General features: G+C 46.9%; 1 protein-coding gene across 3 annotated transcripts in view; it reads left to right on the top strand.

Moving 5' to 3' along the window:
* Positions 1–18,923, top strand: part of LOC142587509 (BPTI/Kunitz domain-containing protein-like) — a 66,293-nt gene extending 47,370 nt beyond the window's left edge. For all 3 annotated transcript variants that reach the window (XM_075698573.1, XM_075698572.1, XM_075698574.1), the window contains one exon: positions 18,694–18,923. In XM_075698573.1, the coding sequence (XP_075554688.1) occupies positions 18,694–18,715 (22 nt within the window). In that variant the 3' untranslated portion in view covers positions 18,716–18,923. The remainder of the gene's footprint in view (positions 1–18,693) is intronic.
* The last annotated feature ends 3,004 nt before the right edge of the window (positions 18,924–21,927 follow it).

Below are 21,927 nucleotides of genomic sequence, written 5' to 3' on the forward strand. Positions count from 1 at the left end.
GAGGAAAGGCGACGTGGCTGCGGCGAACGGGAAGAGGGTGGGCGTGTTTGCGGTGAACGAGAGTGGTGTCCGCACGGCGATGGTGAGCGACTGTAACACGTGTTCCTAGCAGAGTTGTCGGCCATGTTAGACATGATTGTGGGCGAAACATTGCGCGCATTTCTATCAAACCGGCTCAGGTTGGTCAGCGTGTGAGGTACTGAGGATTACAAGTTACGACAAAATCGGGCGACATGACCAATGCTGCAACAGGTGAAACATACCGGCTGATCGTCCGCTGTTCTCCACTCAGTAGTGTTGCGATAACGCGGAAAGAAGCGTCGGTCGGGTGGAGCGAAAACAGAAGAAGGGCGTTCGTTGGCTCTGGGGTTGGCGAAAGCTCAGACAGAATGTAGGCCGATGTCTTCAAGTTCCTGGCCAACGATCGCTTCTAGGAGGGGAACTGAAAAAGGGGTAGCATCAGGGCTACTGCGAACAGAAAGCTGAGTTGCGCCATCGCATCCAATTCACGTCGAACGATTCACACCACGTCCTGTGATGGCGACGCATGCTGCTGTACGGGCTGATCTTCACACGTCGACGTCGCGGCAGTATTGCGAAGTCTGGCGAATGGTTGCAGGACGCGTCAGCTTTTGGCCTGCTCGAATTGTCGGAACTCTTTGATGATAGCATCACCTGTAGAGCAGCTTTTGTACATGAGGAGGTTAAAGGCGTCGCCTGCCATTCCCTTCAGCACGTGCACGACCTTCTCAGCTACTGTCATGTAGTGATCGGCTTTATGACAAAGTGCCAGGCGTCCTGGATGTACGAGACATATCACTCAGTGGGGATTTGGCACGGGAGGCCCGTTCCGGCTTTGCGGGAATGTTACGGCCGGCTGGTTTCCCAAACAACTCTGTTAACTGCTCTTTGCATTGGTCCCAGCCTCTTAGTTGATCTTCGTGGTTTTTGTACCCCAACTATGCCGTGCCTCTTAGGTAGAACAACTAGTTATCTAGCATAAGCACAAGGTCTCATCTGCTGATTCCACTCACACGTTCGATGTAGCCACACACCCTTCAATGTCACCGCCAACGGTCTCGTAGAAACTCCCGGGATTCTTGGGTTTGACAACAACAACCGAAGGTGACAGTGACGTATCTGGCGACGGTGACATTGGAGGTAGCGACGACGTTGATCCCGCGTGCTCACCGACGCTAATGTTGGGCACGGCGATGCGACGTCCACTGCGGACACCGTGGTACCTAGCCCTTTCACCAATATGTTACGGGGATATTGGGAATATAGACACACTGTATATACATATATATATATATATATATATATATATATATATATATATATATATATATATATATATATGTATATATAATCTGAGTCAATGTGGTCAAGGTGGTCAAGATGGCTGACCAGCAAGATTACTTAGCAGCCAGCGTCTCACGATCTTCCTCTTCCTTTCTCTTTATTTACCCATCCGCAATAATTGCTTATTCAAGCTCGACTTGCGCGTGAACGGTAAAAAAATAACCTTTCGTTTCAAAATATAACCCCAGATTTGTTGTCTGCCCAAGAAAACGCGTTAGCACTTGTATTGCGATATGGAAGCTCTAGTATTAGTGCTCTTTGCTTAAAACCCATAAGAGCACTGCAGTTTGTGCGTTCGCGATTGCTTCTCGCTTCCAGTTATAGAACCGGTGCAAAGCGAAAGTGTGTAATACAGCCCATATGCATCCCTGCGCTACGAACACCGAGGCCAAAGCTGATTGGAAATCTAATCTCACCAGTTCGTTCCATGTGCTGCTTTCATCCGCTCGCTATAGCAGCAGCGATCCAATGTGGGCTTGATGGGCTCTGAATCCTTCTATCCACATATAATAGACATTTTTTTCTAATACTGAGAATAGATGTTCAACCTCTTGTTTCGTGATGTCATCTAAAGACGAAATTAAGAAATTCCCTTAGTACCAAAAAATAGTGCGATTAGATAAATAAGCTCGCCGTTTCGCCCGAAAGGCGGAGCATCCATTGCGATAGCAAATTTGTCCCCAGCCATACGAAGTAAAAATTGTTTTATCGGCCGTATTCGCTGGCTAATTAAGTCCTCAAGCATGATGTTAGCACGCACAGGTAAACATGAACAGGTCACATTCGATGATCGCTGACACTCGCTGTCGAAACGCTGTCCTGAGGAAGCGCGGCAGCAGCTAAGAATCAAATGACCTTCGTGCTGTATATCGCTGTATATCGAGCAGCGAGAACACAGCCCACGCAAAGCTAGTACAAGCCGCCGATTCTCAAAGCAGATCGCGTTCAAGATAAAGGGTGCGTGTCTGCGTGAGACTGCGCCAAACACAGTTGCTGCGGAAGCGCAATGCCCCCCACCCCACCTTCACTTCCTCTTGTAACATGCTCGCGACAAAAGACAGCGCGTTTTCTCCCGGCTTTGCTCTCTTGCGCGCGCGAGATTGAGTCCCCATCGTCCCCTCACCTTCGCGTGCTTTCACTCGCTCCTACAGCATACGGCGCGCGGCGATGGTATTATCACCCTTGGACTTTATACTGAACATCACGGCGACGGCAAAAATGCGCCGTCAGTTTCCATGTAATTGTTATCGCAATAAAAACTGGTTATATGCCTAAACAAATTAGGCAGGTTTAATATAGCATATAGCAGCAAACGCAAGGAATTAGCGTTGCTGGCTCCACACTACACATGCGCTGCACATCAACAGTCCTGCGGCTCTTATGCGCGTATGCTATTTTCGCATTCAGTGCTGATGCACGCAAACGAAGCCGTACGTAGAGTAACATGGCGGCGGCCATTTGATGCATCAACGGGTGCCGCCATGTTGCTCTACGTAAGGCTTCTTGGTGACAGTCGCCTGTTTCGGATACATCGAGTCGTCGGCCTTGGCACAATCAATCCTCACTAATGCTCGCATTTGCTTTAGATTTGTGTAATGATGATTTCACAGCGGCGTACTCGTGACAAAAGGGCCAGGTTTTACAGATACGCTTGTGGCTAGTGGCACAGTAGGCTTAGCAAGAGAGTTTGGTCATGTTGGCTCTCGCCGAGTCGGGGTGGTGCCGAAGCCTGTATCTGGTTTTTCGTTCATTCTCCCGCTCCAAAGGACACCACCCGAAGTCAAACCGAAACAAGCAACAAAAAATGATGTGTGCTTGGTTATTTTGGGCACGATGGGTGTAAACTTCACGACCGAGTACGATGTCAACCGCTTGAAAGAGGTATTCGCCTTTATTCCATTTAAAGAGGCATCGAGATGGCGCATTACATGGCTGCATTAGCGTCAGCCCCGTTCGCGCTTCGCTTCGTTCTGCTATTCTAAAACACTATTTCGTGCCACGCAGTGCAGTTCTAAGCGTTAGCGTTGCCTCGCTAACGCAAGCGTTTTAAGCAATGGTAAAACTCTCTAGTATTCGTATCAATGTCCCACAACGCAAAGCAAATGAAGCTGAAATGTTAAAAAACAACACAGCAAGATTTTGGTCACTGTCATACATCTCAATTTAATTACTGAGAGGCGTCAGAAAAGGACCTGGTGCGAAATGCTAGTTTTACGTACTAAAATAGCAGACAGTATACAATGCATACTGCGGGAACCACTATTTTGCACGCGGATTTAGCGTTCGCTCATTCTGTTGTGTCCCTTGCTGAAGACATAGTGGGGGCTACCTACGGGTGCGGCCATGTGTCCCTTGTTCGGCTTGTAGAAGCGTGTACAACAGTGGTAGGTGAGTACTGAACAAAGGCGAAAGCAGCAGCTATGGTGGTAGATATGCTGTCCGACTATACTGCGTTACAGACATTATGTGCAACGCTGTGGAGGCTAGAGACATTTTGCAGTGGGAGCGTTCGCACTTAATTGTTGGATGTTTTCTTGACCACCATTGTCCGAAACTCTTCTTTCTATAGGCTCAGTATTGAATGAAATGTGTTTCAACCCGTAGAAACAAACAAGCTGTGGTATACTGCTATTAATGCGTGGCTTGAGATCACTTTGCATTGCGTTGCTTTAAGCATGAAATTCTTTTAGCTTCCGTTTTCGGCGACCTTCAAGTGACATTGAGCCACAGCCCAGAGCCGTTATGCTGGCACTCAAACGGGAACATTCGGGAAAGTTGCAAGAACAAAGCGAGATCTCCCACCCTTTGTACTGGACCGCAGTACACACCCTAGTTACTCCCAATGAAGTTACAAAAATTAGTGCTTCCTTCTTCTCCTAATGTTTGTTCACAATATCACTCAAGCTCTAACTTCTTGTGCGCTGAAGTTTTATGTCATTTCCAATAGCGACGTTGCAAATGCAGATAGAAGACACCATACACTTGAATTCTGGGAAATAAAATTTGCTGCGGATCTACTGCACTCGCCGAACTGCTGTGCGGCGTGGCGCCGGACGCCTCTGGAAGCGCTGCTTTGCCTTCGTGGAGGCAGGAATACGTTAGGAGGGAGCATTACATCACGCAGCCAGCCTTGGCAAGCGAATGCTCCGTGATGCCAGCCGTTTGCTTAGTGGCGGCCCAACGCATAGCCTCTTACGTCGAATTCACGGAACAAGAATCGTGGTTTGCTAAGACGAATCTACGTTTGCTAAGTTACTTTGGGCGCTTTTCTTCTTCTATCTGGGCGGTGCGCTCGGTCCTCTCTGGCGTCTTGCGCTGCCTGTCGTGCCTCCTTCAGCCGGGACTCTTCTTCAAGCGGGGCAGCGTCCATATGGACCAGCGCACAGTACTACGTGGTGCGGTGTGGTGGTGTGTGCCGTTGCAGACATGCACTACATCCATCTCGAGATTGTGGCTAGTACCATGTCTAACCGATCTGCTTTGCCGGTGGCCCTTTCAGGCTTACATCTATTCTCGATTGCGGGAAAGCCGGCAATTTTTTTTTTTTCATTTTCGGTTTTTGGTTTGCAGCCGGTGGCGGAAGCCTCACGTTCATGCTCGCCCGAGAAAAGGCTGTTGGCGAGCAGCGAAGCATTGATGGATGACGCGAAGAGATACCTTTTTGTGAGCAAACTTCTTGCGCAGCATGCACAGTGTTGCCCTTGATTTCTGAAATGGTGCATTGTAGTTTTACTTTTCTACGCAGTAGGCAAGAAGGCGGATCGTGCGTTGTTATAGATAGCGACGGACAGCGGCGCACATTTTGAAAATATTTTCCGGCGGCTACGCTTTTCGACGGAATTAGAGTATCCGAATTAAAGTGTCCGTATTTAAGGTGAACTCAAGATATCTGTTGGCTTCACTTGGATGTTCTTCTAATTTCAGTAAAAAAAATTTCCTGAAACAGAGTAATTGAGCAAGAGTGCCCGTTCACAGAAATGTGCGAATATATAAAACACTAGTGTAAACTGAAGCATTAACAATGGATATCCCATTCAATTCCGACTCCCACCTCGCGGATGTCCAGGCATCAAGTGGAAGAGTTAATGACGCGGTAATTTTCACATCTTAATACTTGAGAAAAGACGGGGAATGCGGGAGATGGAAATTCAAGACGATGAGCAAAACGTGAACAAGGTGAATGCAGGAGCCAACGTTTCGACAAGTGGACTTGTCTTATTCAATGCGACGTATGCTTTCCTCGCCACAGTATATATAGGTCGGGTTCTTCTAAAGGGGAGAGGGTGCGAAGCGGGAGGATGCGGAAACGAGGGAAAATGTGTTAGCGTGTCGAATTGAGAGTAAACGAACGCTGTGTACAAGGTCAAAGCCAGGGCACCCCCCACCCCGGCCTGTCAACGCAAGCGCGTTAGACGGCGTGTCAAGGGCGTCTGACACGCCGGCTGAAAAACAAAGAAGAAAAGGAAAGGAAAGGAAAAAAGGGGGAGGGGGATACGCAAAGAAATCAAACTAAGCGTTGTTGCCTATAGCTTGAAGTTTAGCATAGCGAATAGATTCTAAAACTCCCTTTAAAACGTTTATGCCTATTGGTTGCAATGTCTAGAACTTGCGGATAAGGTATGATTCTCTGTATTTTCTTTCTCGTTCAGAACGTAAATTTCACTGTAAGATGTAGAGTTTAAGTTCATCAAAGTTATGACCTAGTTGGTTGAAATGCTCGGCGAAGACTTTGGGAAGCTTTTTAGCTGCGTCCGCGCGATGTCCGTTTAATCTGACGTTCATTGATTGTCCTGTTTCACCGATATATTGCTTCTTACCGAAGGAACATTTAAGCATATAAATCACATCCGATCTTCTGCAAGTGAAGCTAGATTTGACTTCGTGTGTATAACTATTTGCGGTGCTTTTAATTTTAATGTCCCTTTGAAGGTGCCTGCAGGTTTTGCACCTAGGGCGACAACATGCTTTTATTACGGGGGAAAGCTGTTGGCTGACTTTTGCGTGTACTAACATGTCTTTAAGGTTCTTGTTTCGGCGATAGGTAACCCTGGGTACATCCGGGAACGCTTTTCACAGACGCTCGTTACTTGATAATATGGGTGGTACTCTTTATACTTTATGCAATATTCAGAGTAAGCTAATGGGCCTATAATTTTCTAGTTCTTTAACGTCCCCCTTTTTTGTGGATTAGTGTAATGTTTGCGTTCTTCCAATTTTCTGGAACCCTTGCAGTAGATAGACACTTCGTATAGACAGCCGCCAGTTTTCCCAGCTTTATATCTCCTCCATCTTTGATCAAATCGGCAGTTATTCCATCCTCTCCTGCTGTTTTTCCCCGTTTCATGCCTTCCAAGGCCTTTCTGACCTTATCTCTAGTTATAGGAGGAGTTTCTGTATACTGTTCATTGTTGTTTTGAATAGAGCGCTCCTGAGTCGTCTGGGTACTGTAAAGGTCAGTATAGAATCCTTCCGCTGCTTTTACTTTATCTTCGACATTGCTGATGATATTACTCTGCTTAACTTTTAGTGCATACATCTTGGTTTGTCCTATGCCAAGTTTCCTTCTCACTGATTTCACGCTGCATCCATTTTTTACGGCTTATTCAGTCTTTCTCACATTATAGTTTCAAATATCACTTATTTTCGCCTTGTTGATTAGTTTTCACAGTTCCGCGAATTCTACATTATCTCTTGAGTTCGACACTTTCATTCTTTGTTGTTTCTTTATAAGGTCATTTGTTGCTTGAGAGTGCTTGCCTGCTGGTTGCCTTGGTGCCTCGCCTCCCACTTCAATTGCTGCCTCTGAAGCCAGCCTTTTCGGTTTCATTCATTACCTCTATGTCATAATCATCATCTCTCTGTTCTAAGGCTGCATATTTGTTTGGAAGTACCAGCCTAAATTTGTCTGCTTTTACCCTTACTGCCTCTAAGTTGACCTGTTTTTTATTGACCAATTTTCCTCTTTCTCTGTTTAAATTGAAGTGGATCCTGGCCCTCACTAACCTATCATCACTACATTTTACCCTTGAACTACTACTTGAACATCTGTGAAAGTATGAAATGGAATTCATTTCTTGTTTCGCCATTAGGGCTTTCAAGGTCCATTTTCTGTTGCTACGTTTCTTGAAAAAAGTGTTCATTATTCTCAGCTTATTCCTTTCTTCGAATTCTACCAGCTTCTCACATCTAGCGTTCCTAGAATCGACACCGTAGTTGCCAATTGCCTGTTCACCCGCCTGCTTTTTCCCCACTTTTGCATTTAAGTACCCCATTACTACTGTATACCACGTTATCACTTTTCTCATCACTAATTCAACATCTCATAAAACTGATCTACTTCCTCATCATCGTGACTGGCTGTTGGAGCGTAGGTTTGTAGTACCTTTAATCTATATCTTTTATTGAGTTTGATTACGACTACTGCTACCCTCTCGTTGATGCTGTAGAATTCGTCAATGTTACCCGCTATGTATATATGGATTAGGAATCCGAACCCGCATTGATTCTTATTCTGGAGACCTCTATGGCAGAGGACATGGCCGTTATTCAGTGATGTGTAAGCCTCACCAGGTATTCTATTCTCACTAAGGCCGATAATATCCCAAACAATGTCTGATATTTCTTCGAAGAGTCCTGCTAAGCTTGCCCAATGCCTCCTTTACTAGATGCCTGCCGCGTTGTCCGGTAGCTCGGTTCCGGGCCCTCTCCCTTTTCTCTCCTCCGCGAAAAGGCAACGAGCGCCTCCTTTGGCGAACGCCTGCAACTTGCAATCACGTGCTGCGGCCTCTGAGATTAACGTGGCATCTATTACAGTCTCCGAGGCCCGCGATAACGCTCGCTAACAGACGCCCGCGCATATAACGCGCCGGCGGATGCATTCAGCCGCCGCTACCACATCCGCCGGAAGTTGAAAAGGCAACGAGCGCCGCCTCACGGAATTTATGCTGAACTAACTTCAACTAAGGGAACCGGCGCTACAATGGGAAAGCGAGCAACGCGGCGGGCATCTAGTAAAGGAGGCATTGGCTTGCCTCACTCGAGAGGGTTCGGGTGTTAAAAGCTGCAAGGGTGAGCTTCCATTTACGGCCTGTCCGGACCCAGATATTCTTAGCACCCTCTGCTGCGTTGCAAGTCTGACCGCCGCCTTGTCTGACCGCCGGAGCCACTGGGGACTGAGGGCTATTTCATTGAGGAGACCATTTCATTAAGGAGGTTGTGGCCTAATCCTGCACCAGGGAGGCGAATTCCTGTTCTGGTGAGGGAGTGTCTTTGTTCAAGCTTAGTGGGCATTGCTAATTTGGTTGTACCTGGATTAGCATAGCCCCACTCGCTCTCGGCATCTTTCGCCGGTGTCAGGCGCCACTCCTAGCCTGCAGATGTAGTGCACTGGAGGATGTCATACGCAGATACACCATCCCATACGCAGATACACCATCGACTTGGAGTGTGCACAAAAGTTTCGGTATTCTAACTTCTGCGGGTGTTTCTGAAAGTTCTCGTCAACTCTAAAGCTGAGATATATGTTACTAGTTGCTTTAACATTACCAGAGCTCGTGTGCCAGATTTCTGTCAAGGACCATACAATGATGTTCCTTTTTAGCAGTATATTCTGCAAGTAAGTAGGCATCCTTTGCCATAGCAATATTCGCCGATGCTTGCCTGGTTCCGCTGTTGTGATTATTACTGGTCTATTGAATTCCGTAGCTGGAATTTGAGCTATTAAGCACTTTCTAGGCGCAAGCGTCTGTGACCTGCCAGTCAAGTCGGCAACGTTTGAAGCCGGGAACGATGCGAGCGCCAGAGGAGGAAAGCGCCTGAAGGTGGAGAGGAGAATAGCACGATGGGGAAAGTACGAGCGATCGCGTTGAACGCGCGGACAAGTAATGCCACCTAGAGAAAACTCTATAGGTGCCGTGCACGCCGACGGACGCGCCACTGGTGGCGGCCTTGCGCAAAACCCGAGGGAGAGGAGCCTGGTGCGCGCCGTAGTTTGTTGTGTCGTTGATCGTGCTTCTCTGTCTTATTCACGTTTTCAGGGCAAGATAGGCAATACCATTCGCACGTGTGGGGTGGCCAAAGCTTCAGGGAATGTCGAAGAAGAATTGTTGCAGGGTGGGGGGCTCAAATACCGGTGAAAACGTGCCGTGGACACGGTTCTAATCATTCCCGGCAAGGCCTCATCAGCAGGAGCAACGGTAGCAAAAATGGATCGTCGCTTCGAAGGGAAATTTCTTGTTCTCATCCTTTCCTTTGTCTCGTCGGTGTTTTTTTCCCCTCGATCATAGTTAGACGCGTGAGCAACGAAGTTCGTCTGCAGTGCAGCATGAGGTTTAAAGGCATTTCGCTAAAGTTCGGAATGCTGTTTGCCGCTTATATTGTTTTCCGCTTCTTTACCGCGTTGCACTAGCTAGGCAGCACGACTGCACGAGCGCATTGCGTTGTATGTTAAAGCTACTGAAGTTTGCAAGAACTAAAATGGTTGGTTTCATGTGGCGCGGTAAATCCTCGCACCAGCGTTCGCGCACTTCATGTTTTTACATCTATTTTATGCGTGGCTTTGCACATGTTTAATTGTTGCTAGTTGCTCCATGCATAACTCTTGTCGATTCCTTTGAGCTGCGAAGTTTCCCCCCTGCCTTGCATGTAAAGGGTATAAATCACGCTGTGTCTCATCGGAATGATACCAAGGAAGTGCTTCTTTAACAGCTTCATTCTTTTCGCCAGAGGGCATCTTAGATATTGTTTGTGTTTTTGGAAATGTGTTTAGAAAATAAGTAGTTCAGGTAGAGAATTGCTAATAGCTGCTGCATATAGTATTTTTGTTCTATTTCTCGCCGAAAAGTTCGCGTCCCGTTTGGGAAGTCATCACACATCGATGCTGCCTGAGCAAACTTAACACGCCGAGTGATTTGTTTGCTTCACAACGTGGTCCCTTCTGGCATGTGAGTTTCGTACTCAACTGACTTCTTTCTTATAGTTACGCTGCAGACGACTAAACCGGGCCTTGCCGCCAGCGCTCATCTACTTTGACTGGCGCTGCTCTACCTTTAAATATATCATGTGGCACTTCTCTCTAGTAATATAAAAAAGTACTGAAAAGTTAGTCAGTCTTTAGCTTTGTACGTTTCCAAGCAGCTCCCTTGGGGAATTTAAAATTGCACAAACTGCAGCGGGAACGGTAGTTCATCGGCGTATGCAGCAGAATTGCATCGGCGGTACAGCACTAACACGCGCTTTTATTAACCCGTGTGTTTGGGGACTTCGTCGGCTAGTGTACGCGTTTCCATCAATAAATTGGCAATTACTCTTCTTGAGGCGACTTCGACTGCACTTATTCGGCGATGTCCCATGTATTCGTCGGCAGAAAAATCATAACGGTATATGCAGAGATTGCACCGTGCGGATTTGTTTGATATAAGTCTGCACTAACGACGGGTGCTTATTATTCAGGTACAGAAGCAGCATTGCGGCAAGGATAGAATAAAAAAAACCATCGAGAAATTGCATCACTCAACAAAATTTATCGGCTAGTGAACATGAACTCCAAGTCATGTAAATGGGCTTCATGGCGTTTGTCTGCGGGACACACCTTGCACGTATGTGGACCATGTTGTCCCAAACACCGGTAACATCGTGTTCATACCCGCTCGCACAGAGGGCAGCATCTTCCCTACAGCTGTCACAGCGGAAGCAGTAGCCTGGCACCCGAACAAAGGAGAAATCGCAGCCGCGAACTTCAGCCATCCTTGCTGCAAAGGGTTGTCGTCTGCTACTGCTCCCGCGTGTACTGTTGGAAGCGTCCGCTAGGTAGCTTTCAGTAGCGCCTCTATAGGCGGTGCACGAGGCGTATAGTCCGTTTCAGACATCAGGTACAACGCTGTGGAGGCTAGAGGGACTTCTTGCAGTGGCTTCGGCCGCCCTTGCAAATAGTTCGATCTCCTTGATGGTACTTGTGCGAAACTGCTCTTTATACAGGCTGAATATTGAATGAAGGAAGTGTTAAACCTTAGAAACAAACAAACTGTCGTATACCGACATCCAATGCGTTGTTTTAGGTCAATTTGTTTTTCATTGCGTTCTTTTCGACTGTTTCATTGGCAGCCCGTCGCACCAGCTTGACGTGCACGCCAGCCCAAGCGAACGCCATCGGCGCTTAGCGAAGCATTGATGGTACGCCCGGAGTAACACATTTTCGTCCCCGAACTTCTTGCGTAGCTTCCACAGCGTTGCACCTGCAGTCTGGAACTGAGTACAGGTGCCATTGAGCGAAGCGGGAGAATAAAACTACTTAAAAGGAAAAAAAACGAAATCGGGAAAGAAACAATTCATGATAACTCAAAGGGAAGCTCGTTACTTTTCGAAGCGAGATGAGGACGCCTTAGAACACGCACCTATGAAGCGAGATATAAGAAGGAAGAAGAAGCATGCACTTGCTGCGGCAAACCTAGAGAAACGATGGAGCATGTTTTATTAGAATGTGAAGATATCTGCCTAGCGGTCGATTTAGGCACCACTGGCATCCTTGAAGCCCTTGGTTTCAGCAAGAGCAGGGGGAAAGTAAACATGTCCGCTGTAGAGATTAACAAGAGGTGATTGGAAGGTTGGTGTAAGAAAAGTATGGAAACGACCAAGAGACTGAGACATACAAAAACAAAGTTTACAAAAGGGGGTCAGAAAATTTGGATATGGGAATTCATCGTGCTTCTTTTTTTTTTAACCTAGGTAGGACATTAGGCAGTGTAATAGCAAGACTTCGGTGGCGCAACCCACCACTCCGTTCCAAAAGGGATGCTCGTAACATCCATCCATTCATCCCAAGGAGAAAAGAGGCGACGCGTCACGGAGCGGGAGGGTAGGCGGAGGCAGCAGGGTTGGCCTCCTTCGGCAGTTGCTAACGCTGCTGTGTGCCGTATGGACGTACCGCGCTCGCCTCGTGTTACCGTCGTACCCGCGCGGCGTATGCAGCATGTGCGAGTGAAAGCGAGCAACGGTGAGCCGACGAATGGCGGCTCAATGTCACGCGCGCAAGGCAGGAACCCGGGGAGCAAGCGCGTCATTCCATTGGGGTGGGAGCAGTGGCGTGGCTAGGTCGTCTGGCACCCGGGGCCCATAGGTCTTCTGTCATCCCCCCCCCCCCGGTGTAGTCGAGGAAGGCGAGGATATAGACGATTTCCGGGTGTCTTCAGACGTATATGACAACCCCCCCTCCCCCCCACTGGCCAGTTGCACCCGGGGCCCACGGCAGCCCGGCCACCCGGTTGCTACGCCACTGGGTGGGAGGCGTCGGCTGATATTGGCCTCGAGCTCCACCACTGGAAAAGCTGGCGCCACCGTCGGCGTCACGTGCTAGGAGGGATCACGTGTACATAGCGGCCGCGTCGGTTGCTTCGGGAGCGCCGAAGCGAGCTTAATCGCTCGTACGCTGCGGTCCTCATTTAGTGGCGAAATTTTCCGGCTTCGAGTGTCTCCTTTACAACGCTTGAAAGCACAATAGGTAGTGGCTGCCTTTGAAGGCGCGCAACATGGCAGGCTACTGCTCGGTGCCGCAGGGCCGGACGCACGTAACGGAGGCCGGTGTCAGTCTTATTCACACCTAGCCGCAGGACAAGAAGCTGCGTGAAGCTTGGCTCGCGAAACATAAAACCGGCAAACAGTCATCGGCTACAACTCGGGTATGCAGCAAGCACAGACGCGAGGAAGATTTCTGCTACGGCGCCCTGTCTGCGATGTTCTGAAAACGCGCACTGAGACGCTCGCCCGAGTCCGCTGCCCGACTAATGTCATGACAGTTTGGTCTATGAACTTGTCGATGCTATAGATACTGGCAAGTTCAGTGGAGTGGAAAGGCAGCGGTAAGAAGCACATTAAAAAAAAGCATGGCATATGGTCATATTTGTGTTATGAATTAATGCACTGGATTACAAAAAAGGAGCAGCGGGAAATTGCACGCTGAGAACACCGATAAACATACAGTGCGACGCAACTCGAGAAATAATATTGAAAGGTCAAAGAATTTAGAAGAAAAAAAAAAGATTGTCTTCGCGACGGCATATCACAGTCCCAGTAGGCGTCGAAGTCTGTACAATGAAATTATTTTTGAACAGCTCTGATAGCGCCCACGCAACAATGGTTGCTTGTATACTGTCAAATGCTCATATTCTGCGGCCTGAAGCTCATGGCACGGTGCGAAAATGCGCGCGCGGAGAAAGCGAAACAGTGCGCGGACAAGCATGCAGACGCTCAGTCGGTCGCTGCGAATCTGCGCGATCGCTGCATTGAGGCTTCGTTCTATTATGCTCCATTTAGTTATACAAACACTATAAGAACATATATCACATAGTTTGCTCTCAGCGTTTACCTACCTTTCACGCAAGAAGCCGGTTCGGGAGACTCCATCGCGGCGACCGCGCGCAGTTCACTGTACGTATTCGGTAAAGAGATAGCGTCTGTAAACGATTCTGTGCGTTCAGTTTGCCCAAGATTATTGTTTAGAGAGTAAAAAAACTTCTCTCGTTTCGAAAGTACTTACAGAAATGTCCGGGATAGCTCGCGCGTGGTGTTTTCAGTGAGCTCTGACAGCAAAACCTATGAGGAGCGCGCCGCGTGATCCCTCATACTACGCCAGCGAGGCGCTTCCGATAGATGGCGACTCCGTAACTCCTCGCCGCCAATTTTCGGCGCAGCACGAGAGCCCAATCTTGAAAAGGCGATGGGCGTTCTACTGCGGTGGCTGTTGCAGATAGCACGGCCGCCCGAAACCTTTCTCTAAAGCAATCTGCGATGCGGACAGTCTCGTCGTGTAGGCGCACTAGGGCCGATAGCTTCGTGTGCGCTATAGCACCCATACGTTTGCGCGTCACCGCCGTTCACGAATTGAAACGTCACTAACTTTTTTTAATGTCAGCTCAGCTCGCGTGCCAGTTTTTTTTTACAAGAATCGTGCGAAAATGCCGTTCGTATTTATGAATATATTTTGAAAGTATTTGGGCATGCTTCGCCATAGCTGTACTGGTCAAAGGTTGCTTGGCACCGCTTCTCTGCTGCGGCGCCAGCACGCAAGCAAATTTTTCGTGTCCTGAGGTATGGTAAAGAGAAAGAACGAAACATGGATAAAGATTTCGATTTCCGCGTGCGCGCTGGTAGTTATGACTCACTGCTGAACTTGGGCTATGCTTTTAAATTAGAATATAATCGCAACTGAACAGTGATATTACTACATACTACTTAGTAAGAGGTGTCACGTTTATTTTGAATTGTTAATAAGCGCTTTGTCTAACTTCCGAGAAGAATATGTCCGACGTTGCGGCTAATACAATGACCTTAGGTATTTCAGTGCTTTTCGAATGAGTGTATCCAGTATCAAGCCCGTAATATTTTCGTCCATGGCTTACGTTGCGAAAGAGACAGCCAAAATAGACCTTCAACACAAGTGCCATAGTCCAGTTAGGCCTCGCTTGGGAAAATCAGAATGTAACCATCGCGAACAGACCGTAAATCACCTTTAAGAGCAAGCAGTTTCGACTGGGCGAGCAGGGACATGTGGCCCTCACCCTGTCATATTTGTTTAAAGGGACCCTGAAAAAATTTTGACGATATTGTACAAACGTAATGAGACCCTAAGAAAGTCCTTGTGATCATTAATTGAAGCACATAAGTGCTTGGCGTAAAGCGTCGCAGTTATTTACGGCTTTCAAAATGTACATCGCTACCGGTCGCAGCATGCCACTCGGCTGAGTTTTCAGCCGCCGCTGACCAGGTGACGCGGGGTGATTATATATCACACCAGTAGAGCGAGATGTCCGATTGGCTGCCCAGGGCGCGTCATCGATAATTTTTCCAACTTTATGGCGAACAAATGTTGTTCGTTATAGGAGGAATGTTAGTTAATTGTTTCCGTAAAAAAAGAAAGTTACAGAAACAGAATGCACAAAAACACATTACCACTAAACTCAAGGTTTCTGGAAGACAGGAAGTGTCATCTACTTGTGTTGCAACGGGCTCCGCGTTGACAAGAGCTCCGCGGTCAGCAGTGGTCTCGATCGTTATTTTCGCGAGCACCATGGTTCGCCCTTCTTACGTCGTGAGCTGCAAACAAAGCGACTGGCAATATGTCAAGGTGCGACATCGTGTCCCTCTGCAAAGCAGCAGACGAGCGGAGAAGCTGCAGCACCTGGTGTTGTCGTTACCCGACCGCTGCCAGGATTTTTGCGGTTCAAGCCATTACTTTACGCCAGAGGTTTACTACCACAATAGTATTTCGCGTGCCCGGCATTCGGGTAAACGCAATTAGCCCCGAGAACGAACTGCAGGGGCGCTGCGAGCGGCGCTCGCCTGACGTCAGGGCAAGGACTCGCGCCTGTCGTCTGCTACAGTTCGGGTGTGTTCAGGGTGCTTTCTGCGGTGTTTTCGTTTGTTCGCCCTCGTTCTCTCTGCTTGTATACGTATGGCGGTCGTCTCAAATATATTTTTACGGCGTCTTCCTTTGCGAACATTTATTCAGAGAGCTAATTTCTTAGGCAACAATGCAGCTCTCAAAGGCAACTCCAGTGCCAGCCTAAGGAGCGCAGACCAGCCTATTGCGGGTTTTTTATGCACGGATGGACAACCGCAAAAACATAGCATATAAGAATCCAGTTATGATACCATACCTGCCACAGTGCAACAAGTATGTCACAAATGCTGGCTCTATATGACTTCTACAACAGTTACGTTGATTTTAATCCGCTAAAACAGGTTTGCTCAAGACGAGTAGTTCATGGTATAATATCGAATTTTTGCATTTCTTCACAGAAACACACGGCATTAACACGGGGACTTAACTAATACTGCAGTTTAGATTCTACAAGTACCACTTGCTTCTTTAACTGCTTGTGTACATTAGGCGGTTTTTCACATGTTTATTTTAAGCGGTGGAAATTTGAAGTAAAGTTAATGAAGGCTTACAACTATTTACAGACTGCAAATAGGAATGTACCAATATATATTCCCTTTTCCGTGCTACACGTAGAAATCACTTGAGAAATTTACTGGTGCTTGTTGCTTGAGGGATATACATGAGGAATCTTTTTGGCGAACTCACACAGGCTGCTCGGCCCAAATTTTTTAGTGAAACATGTCTGTTGGACCGCATGGCTGTAGCTAGAAAGAAGTCGAAGCGTCAATCATTAGTAGTATGGGACATATTGAAGATATCAAAATTCCCTGGTGGAGGGTCAGAAATCAAGCGAACGTAATTGCAAGGCTTGGGGTGCTTTCTCTACGAATGTTTGCGATTGTATTGGAGCAAACTTTATTTAGCCTGCAGTTGGGCAAGGTTCTCTTTTATGTACCGACGAAGCGAATAGTTGTCCGTTTGTATAATTGAACGCTGGATCGAGACATGGTGAGACATAAGATGCTTGAATTTTTATTTTCTAGGCAATCTAAGCTGCGCTGTAGTGGATCGAGAATGCTTTAGCCATTCCAGTTGGCGCTGTAAAAAAATGCTTTATGGTTTCGATTCGAAGTTGTAGTGAACTGATGGGTTTCGCGAACATAGCGTGCCTCACCATACCGACAGTTGGTTGCTACCGTTACGTGATCAGGGGTGTGCCATATTGTCGATAAAGGCTACTGAGGGCCACTATGAAACATTTCATCACTTGCAATTGATTGGTCCTCGATCTTAACGACGAAACTTTTCTCTCAGGTGATTGGTACTATGGTGCTTGTCAATTACCTATGTAAATACTCTACATGACGCGCCGTCGTGTTAGCAGCCATGAACAATTAGTTTTTTTTTTTTTTTGAGGCCTGTTTCAGAGGGGTATGAAAGTAGCAGCTAACGTTTTCATAAGAAACGCGCGCCGATCTTTTCTTTTACGCATTAATGAATGACCATATTTGAATAGAACAACACACCAAAGTAATAAGAATCATGATGACAGCTTCGCTGTGCAGTGTCTTTCTAACACGGATAACATGCTGACGCCAATTACCAAGATTTTTCTTCCATGTAGAATGCAATGCCTCTCATAGCTAAATACTAAGGCAATGTTAAGTGTTTAGCGGGGCACCATACACAACTTCGCGTGTTGAATTTGCAGACATTCCTTTTACGCAAAGTTTATGGACAGACACGGCTCATATATCCATTGCAATGCCAGTAGACTCTTTCAACTCTACGTTGCTTGCGGTATCCAGGCCGCAATTTTTTTTTACTCATGCGCTTTAGGAGAAGGAACTGTGGTTCAGTCATAGCAGCAGAAAGATGCCGACATATCGTTCAATAAGCACGGCTCGAGCCACCCATACCCCAAGCATACACGAAAGGAACGAGCGCGCGCGGCAGCCGAGAGAGCCGAGCGAGCGGCGTCCTTGCCGTGACGTCACTCACGAGAGGGCGCCACTCCTAAGTCTCGCCGCTAATAGCAAGCGGACTGATCCTGGCCGTTTCATGGTATGAACGGAGAAACACAGAACAAATATAGCAGTAACGAAGTATATTCTACTTTGCTCCAGGTGTAAATATTTGGCAGTAGCGTAATATTGAACACGTTGTTTTAAATGTTTGAAATGGTTTACACTTGGTTAGAGCAATATCAGTTCTTTCTTTGTTCGATAAGCTCTGCCCCACCAAGTGCTTGGACCATATAGACCGATCAGGCAACTCACGTACCTCTCCGTTAAGCTCCTTCATTACAGCAATAGTAGTTTAGAGGGGCTTTAGTTTACGCCTGCTCCCATCCACTGAAAAGCCCATCTCGCCTGTGGTTACCAGAATACCAGATACGCTGCTTCGATAGCTCTCGCTTGGCATCGACTACCAGGTGACTGACGGAGAGAGAAAGGCTTCGCGCGCTGGCTCTGAGACAACCGAAAATCCACAACACGACGTCGCATCATGACGCATAAACACCGAAGGCAGGGCTTAGCCCCGATCACTCGGCGAACGAGTTGAGGAGAAAATGCGTGACTATATAAGAGGGTAACTTTTAGTCGTCTGTAGCGCTCTTAATATGAGACGCTTCACAGAAATTGTCGTGTAAATGATTTATTGTAGTTGTACCCTACGCGCATACAAAATTTGTCCGAACCGTTTCAGGGACCCTTTAATGCACCCTGAAGGCCCGTTAGACGGCCCTAAGGAATCAGCAGCATTATAAAAAACTGGTACATGTGGAACAAATTCTTACTATTGGCTAAAAAATTCAGACAAGTGTTTGAAGAAATTGATGTCGTGTGAAAACAGAGCCAACTACTTCGACAGATTTTTGCTCTTGCTTCTTAGGTAGAACAAACTAAAGAACACACACTCGTCTAAGCGTTAATTTTTTCACTTTCTTACAGAGGATTTCCCTTCGGAGAATAGGAGCCACAGCAGCGGATTTCTTCAACTGTCTTACCACAACCAAGTCGTTCAAGTGTGCTCTAATATACGTACAACGGGTGTATTGAGCATTCTTTAACAAAGCTTATCTCTGCGAACATTTTCACAACTGTTTATCTGGCCGTGGATCTGAAAACGTCCTTACTGTTACCTGGAACACTAGTATTCTATTCTTTTTATGTGTACCCGACACTGGTCTGCTTATTGCGACGATAACAGTCACCGTTTCTGCATATCACGGAACGTCCTTGAATAGTCTCATCTTTAGTGTTCCTTTTACAACCATGACATAACACATGTCATAAAATGCAAATCAGTCGACAACCAGCTCTATATTTAGGACATACTGTGAACACCGTTTCAATCCTCCAAACTGCAACTTTATAAAATAACCATTCTCACGCCATTAAATGGAGTTATGTGAAATCGATTACCGCATTCAGCTTCCGAAATTCAAATGATAAGACAGTGCGAGGGTTAGTACACTTTACCCAGACATTACCTGGCGGGTGGGGGTGATTGCAAAAGCTTGTTGCGGTCTGTTTACCAACAGCAAATAACAATCTACGTTTTTCGCTCATTGAATAACTACAGCCTGTTTCAACAGGCGGTAAAAGTGTATGTTCAACAAAAGTGCGAAGGGGCAAACAAGACTGAACATAGCACACAAGTGCTGACTCATGGCTGAGTACCGACTCACGAAAGCGCTGATCCGATGCTTTTGTTGTTTTCTATCCTTTGTTCAGCGTGTTCCAAAACTGTGCAGTGTTGTCTTTAGTTTACCATTCAGTTTCAGGTACTTTATTCTGCAGGACCGCGCGAAGTTGAAGGCAGCGTCCCGGATAAACACAAAGCAATCTACATGAAGCTAGGCCCTCTTCCGACTGCTAGAGACCCTGCTACTCCAGGAGTAGGAAAAAAATTCATGGAATTTTTTCTTAGAAAAAGCATGGCTATTGGTAAAATGACACCTACTTAAATATAAAGCGCGCTATGTCCAAAGACAACCGTACCTCTAAATATGCCATGGCAATTATCCCACAGAAGGCCTAAGAAGAATGAATGAATTGTGCCATTATTGTCGCAACATTTTATTTATGCTTAACAACGCTCGAGTCCTAAGTCTCAAGCGCCGACCACACGTACGCTTTCCGTCGCGCCAGCTACCTTCTGAGTGCCTGTGCGCATCCACCCACGGTGTGCGACAGATGGTGCCTATTGGAGCGCATGCGGCCATGGTCGTCTGCACTCAGTGATGCCAGCCACCTAAGCCACTTTTATTGTAATTCAAACAAAACTTCCTTAGTTTCCCCTAGACTTTTTGCAAGATGGGATTGTTCCGTCTCTCTTTGTCTTATGCGAAAATAAACATGTGTGGTAGAAGTAGAGCGCAAGCTTGAAAGCTTCTGTATTGTAATTATAGTTCAGAAAGGCTTGTAAACAATGAAGCCATTGTGTTTAAGGTAAATTGATCTATGACGCTGAAGCATAATGTCGTCGCGTCAGAAAAGGTGTCGAGGGAAAAACTTCTGCAGGAATCACAATCATGGCCTGTGTAAGTGAGAGGTCGAAAAGTAGAAAGGTAGTCTTCAAAGAATGATGCACTTGGATGCACATATTTGTTACGGTGAAGACATACAGGTACCGTTTCTCTTTGCATTGCCCAATTTTGTATGCAACAGAACCGATAACCACTACATCTGTAGCTGTGCCGGTGCCGTTGGGACCTGGATTCTTTTGAGATCGTGGGCAGGTCTCTCCCTCGATACGCAGTTATTTTTGTGAAAATTGTTTCGTTATGTTGCTAGAAGGAGGACAAACGCGTTCAAGTTGGATCTCTCGTGGTTGAACAAGGCGGAGCACGTAGCACTACACAGTTCAAAGCGGTGCTCGTTGGTCTCGTGGATTTGTTGCCGCAAACCATACTATTCTCCATTCTTGTTTTGTTTCACCTTTCGGGCTGGATTTAGGCACTATGCAGAAGAGCGCGAGCGCGCGGAAGGCGGGAGGGGGGGCTTTAAATTGGACGCCAGGTGGTCCCCAGGTCCGCTTAAATGACGCATCGGAGTCTTATACAAGATGCTGGAAGGCCATCGCTTACATTTTGTGCCGCAAAACGGGCATTTACAGCCCAAAACATACGAAGGGCCATCAGTCAAGAGCCAAGAATGGAGTGACTGAAGCGGAAGCGGACGTCGCGGTGAGCACAGAACATTGATTATAAACGAGGCAAGTGCTCTTTTCGCTGTCTCTATAACTTACATTTAGTTGAATTCCACGTATGAGTGACTGAAGACTAACAATGATGATGGGACAAGGTTAAATGGCTGTATTGAACAGCCTATTACAGAGAAAGAGTTTGACAATGGAGCATAACGCTGTCCTGATATGTGAAGACAATGCGACGCGGTTTCTTGCAGAGATTCTTTATAGGAAATGTCAAATTTGCTGGTCGTCGAAACATGCACAAGCAACGACTGCCTAAACATCCGCAGCATCATTACCCAGCACTGCAGTCAAATTAACGAAAGTGATGATAGCTCCCTTCTATAGAGATTTATGCAACGGCATTGAGCTTTAGGAACAGTTTGTCTAAATTATTCATAAAATTTGAAGTCTCACACCCACAGAAGAGTTAAACTTTTATCTTTGGCTGCGTCTAAAAGGAGGCACTGGATCGGCAATTGCGGGCCTTCCGACGACTACTAGTTTCTTCCAGGACCCCCTCAGCACGCTAGGAAGCGCTTAGTGAGAAGATGTGCCCAGCTAAGCAAGAATATTTTGTGAAGTTACGGATGCTGAGCCGTGTTTGTTAGCCAAATGACACTTTGGACCTAGGAATCTTGTATGACAAAGTGCTCAACAATACTCAGTGACTGCAGACAATGGCTGTGAAGAAGTCACCATCCTTATTTATGAACTGCGACATTTCCTTGTGGACACTACCAAGGGACGTCGACGTGCAATGCCATCAATCCTGCATTATACAATTACACGCGACGCAGGAGGCAACACATTAGACGGTCTTCTCAACTTCCTATCAACTAAGCCCGAGAGCTTAGAGAGGAGTGATTTCAAGCACCCTAGACGACAAGACGACAGAAATGCAAGCTTGGCAAGCCAGTACACGCATGGTTGTCTCGAAATCCCTACGTACCCTTGTGATGCCCAAATATGGACAACGGTTCGTGTAC

This window comes from Dermacentor variabilis, chromosome 7, assembly GCF_050947875.1.
Source record: "Dermacentor variabilis isolate Ectoservices chromosome 7, ASM5094787v1, whole genome shotgun sequence".
NCBI lineage: Eukaryota > Metazoa > Arthropoda > Arachnida > Ixodida > Ixodidae > Dermacentor > Dermacentor variabilis.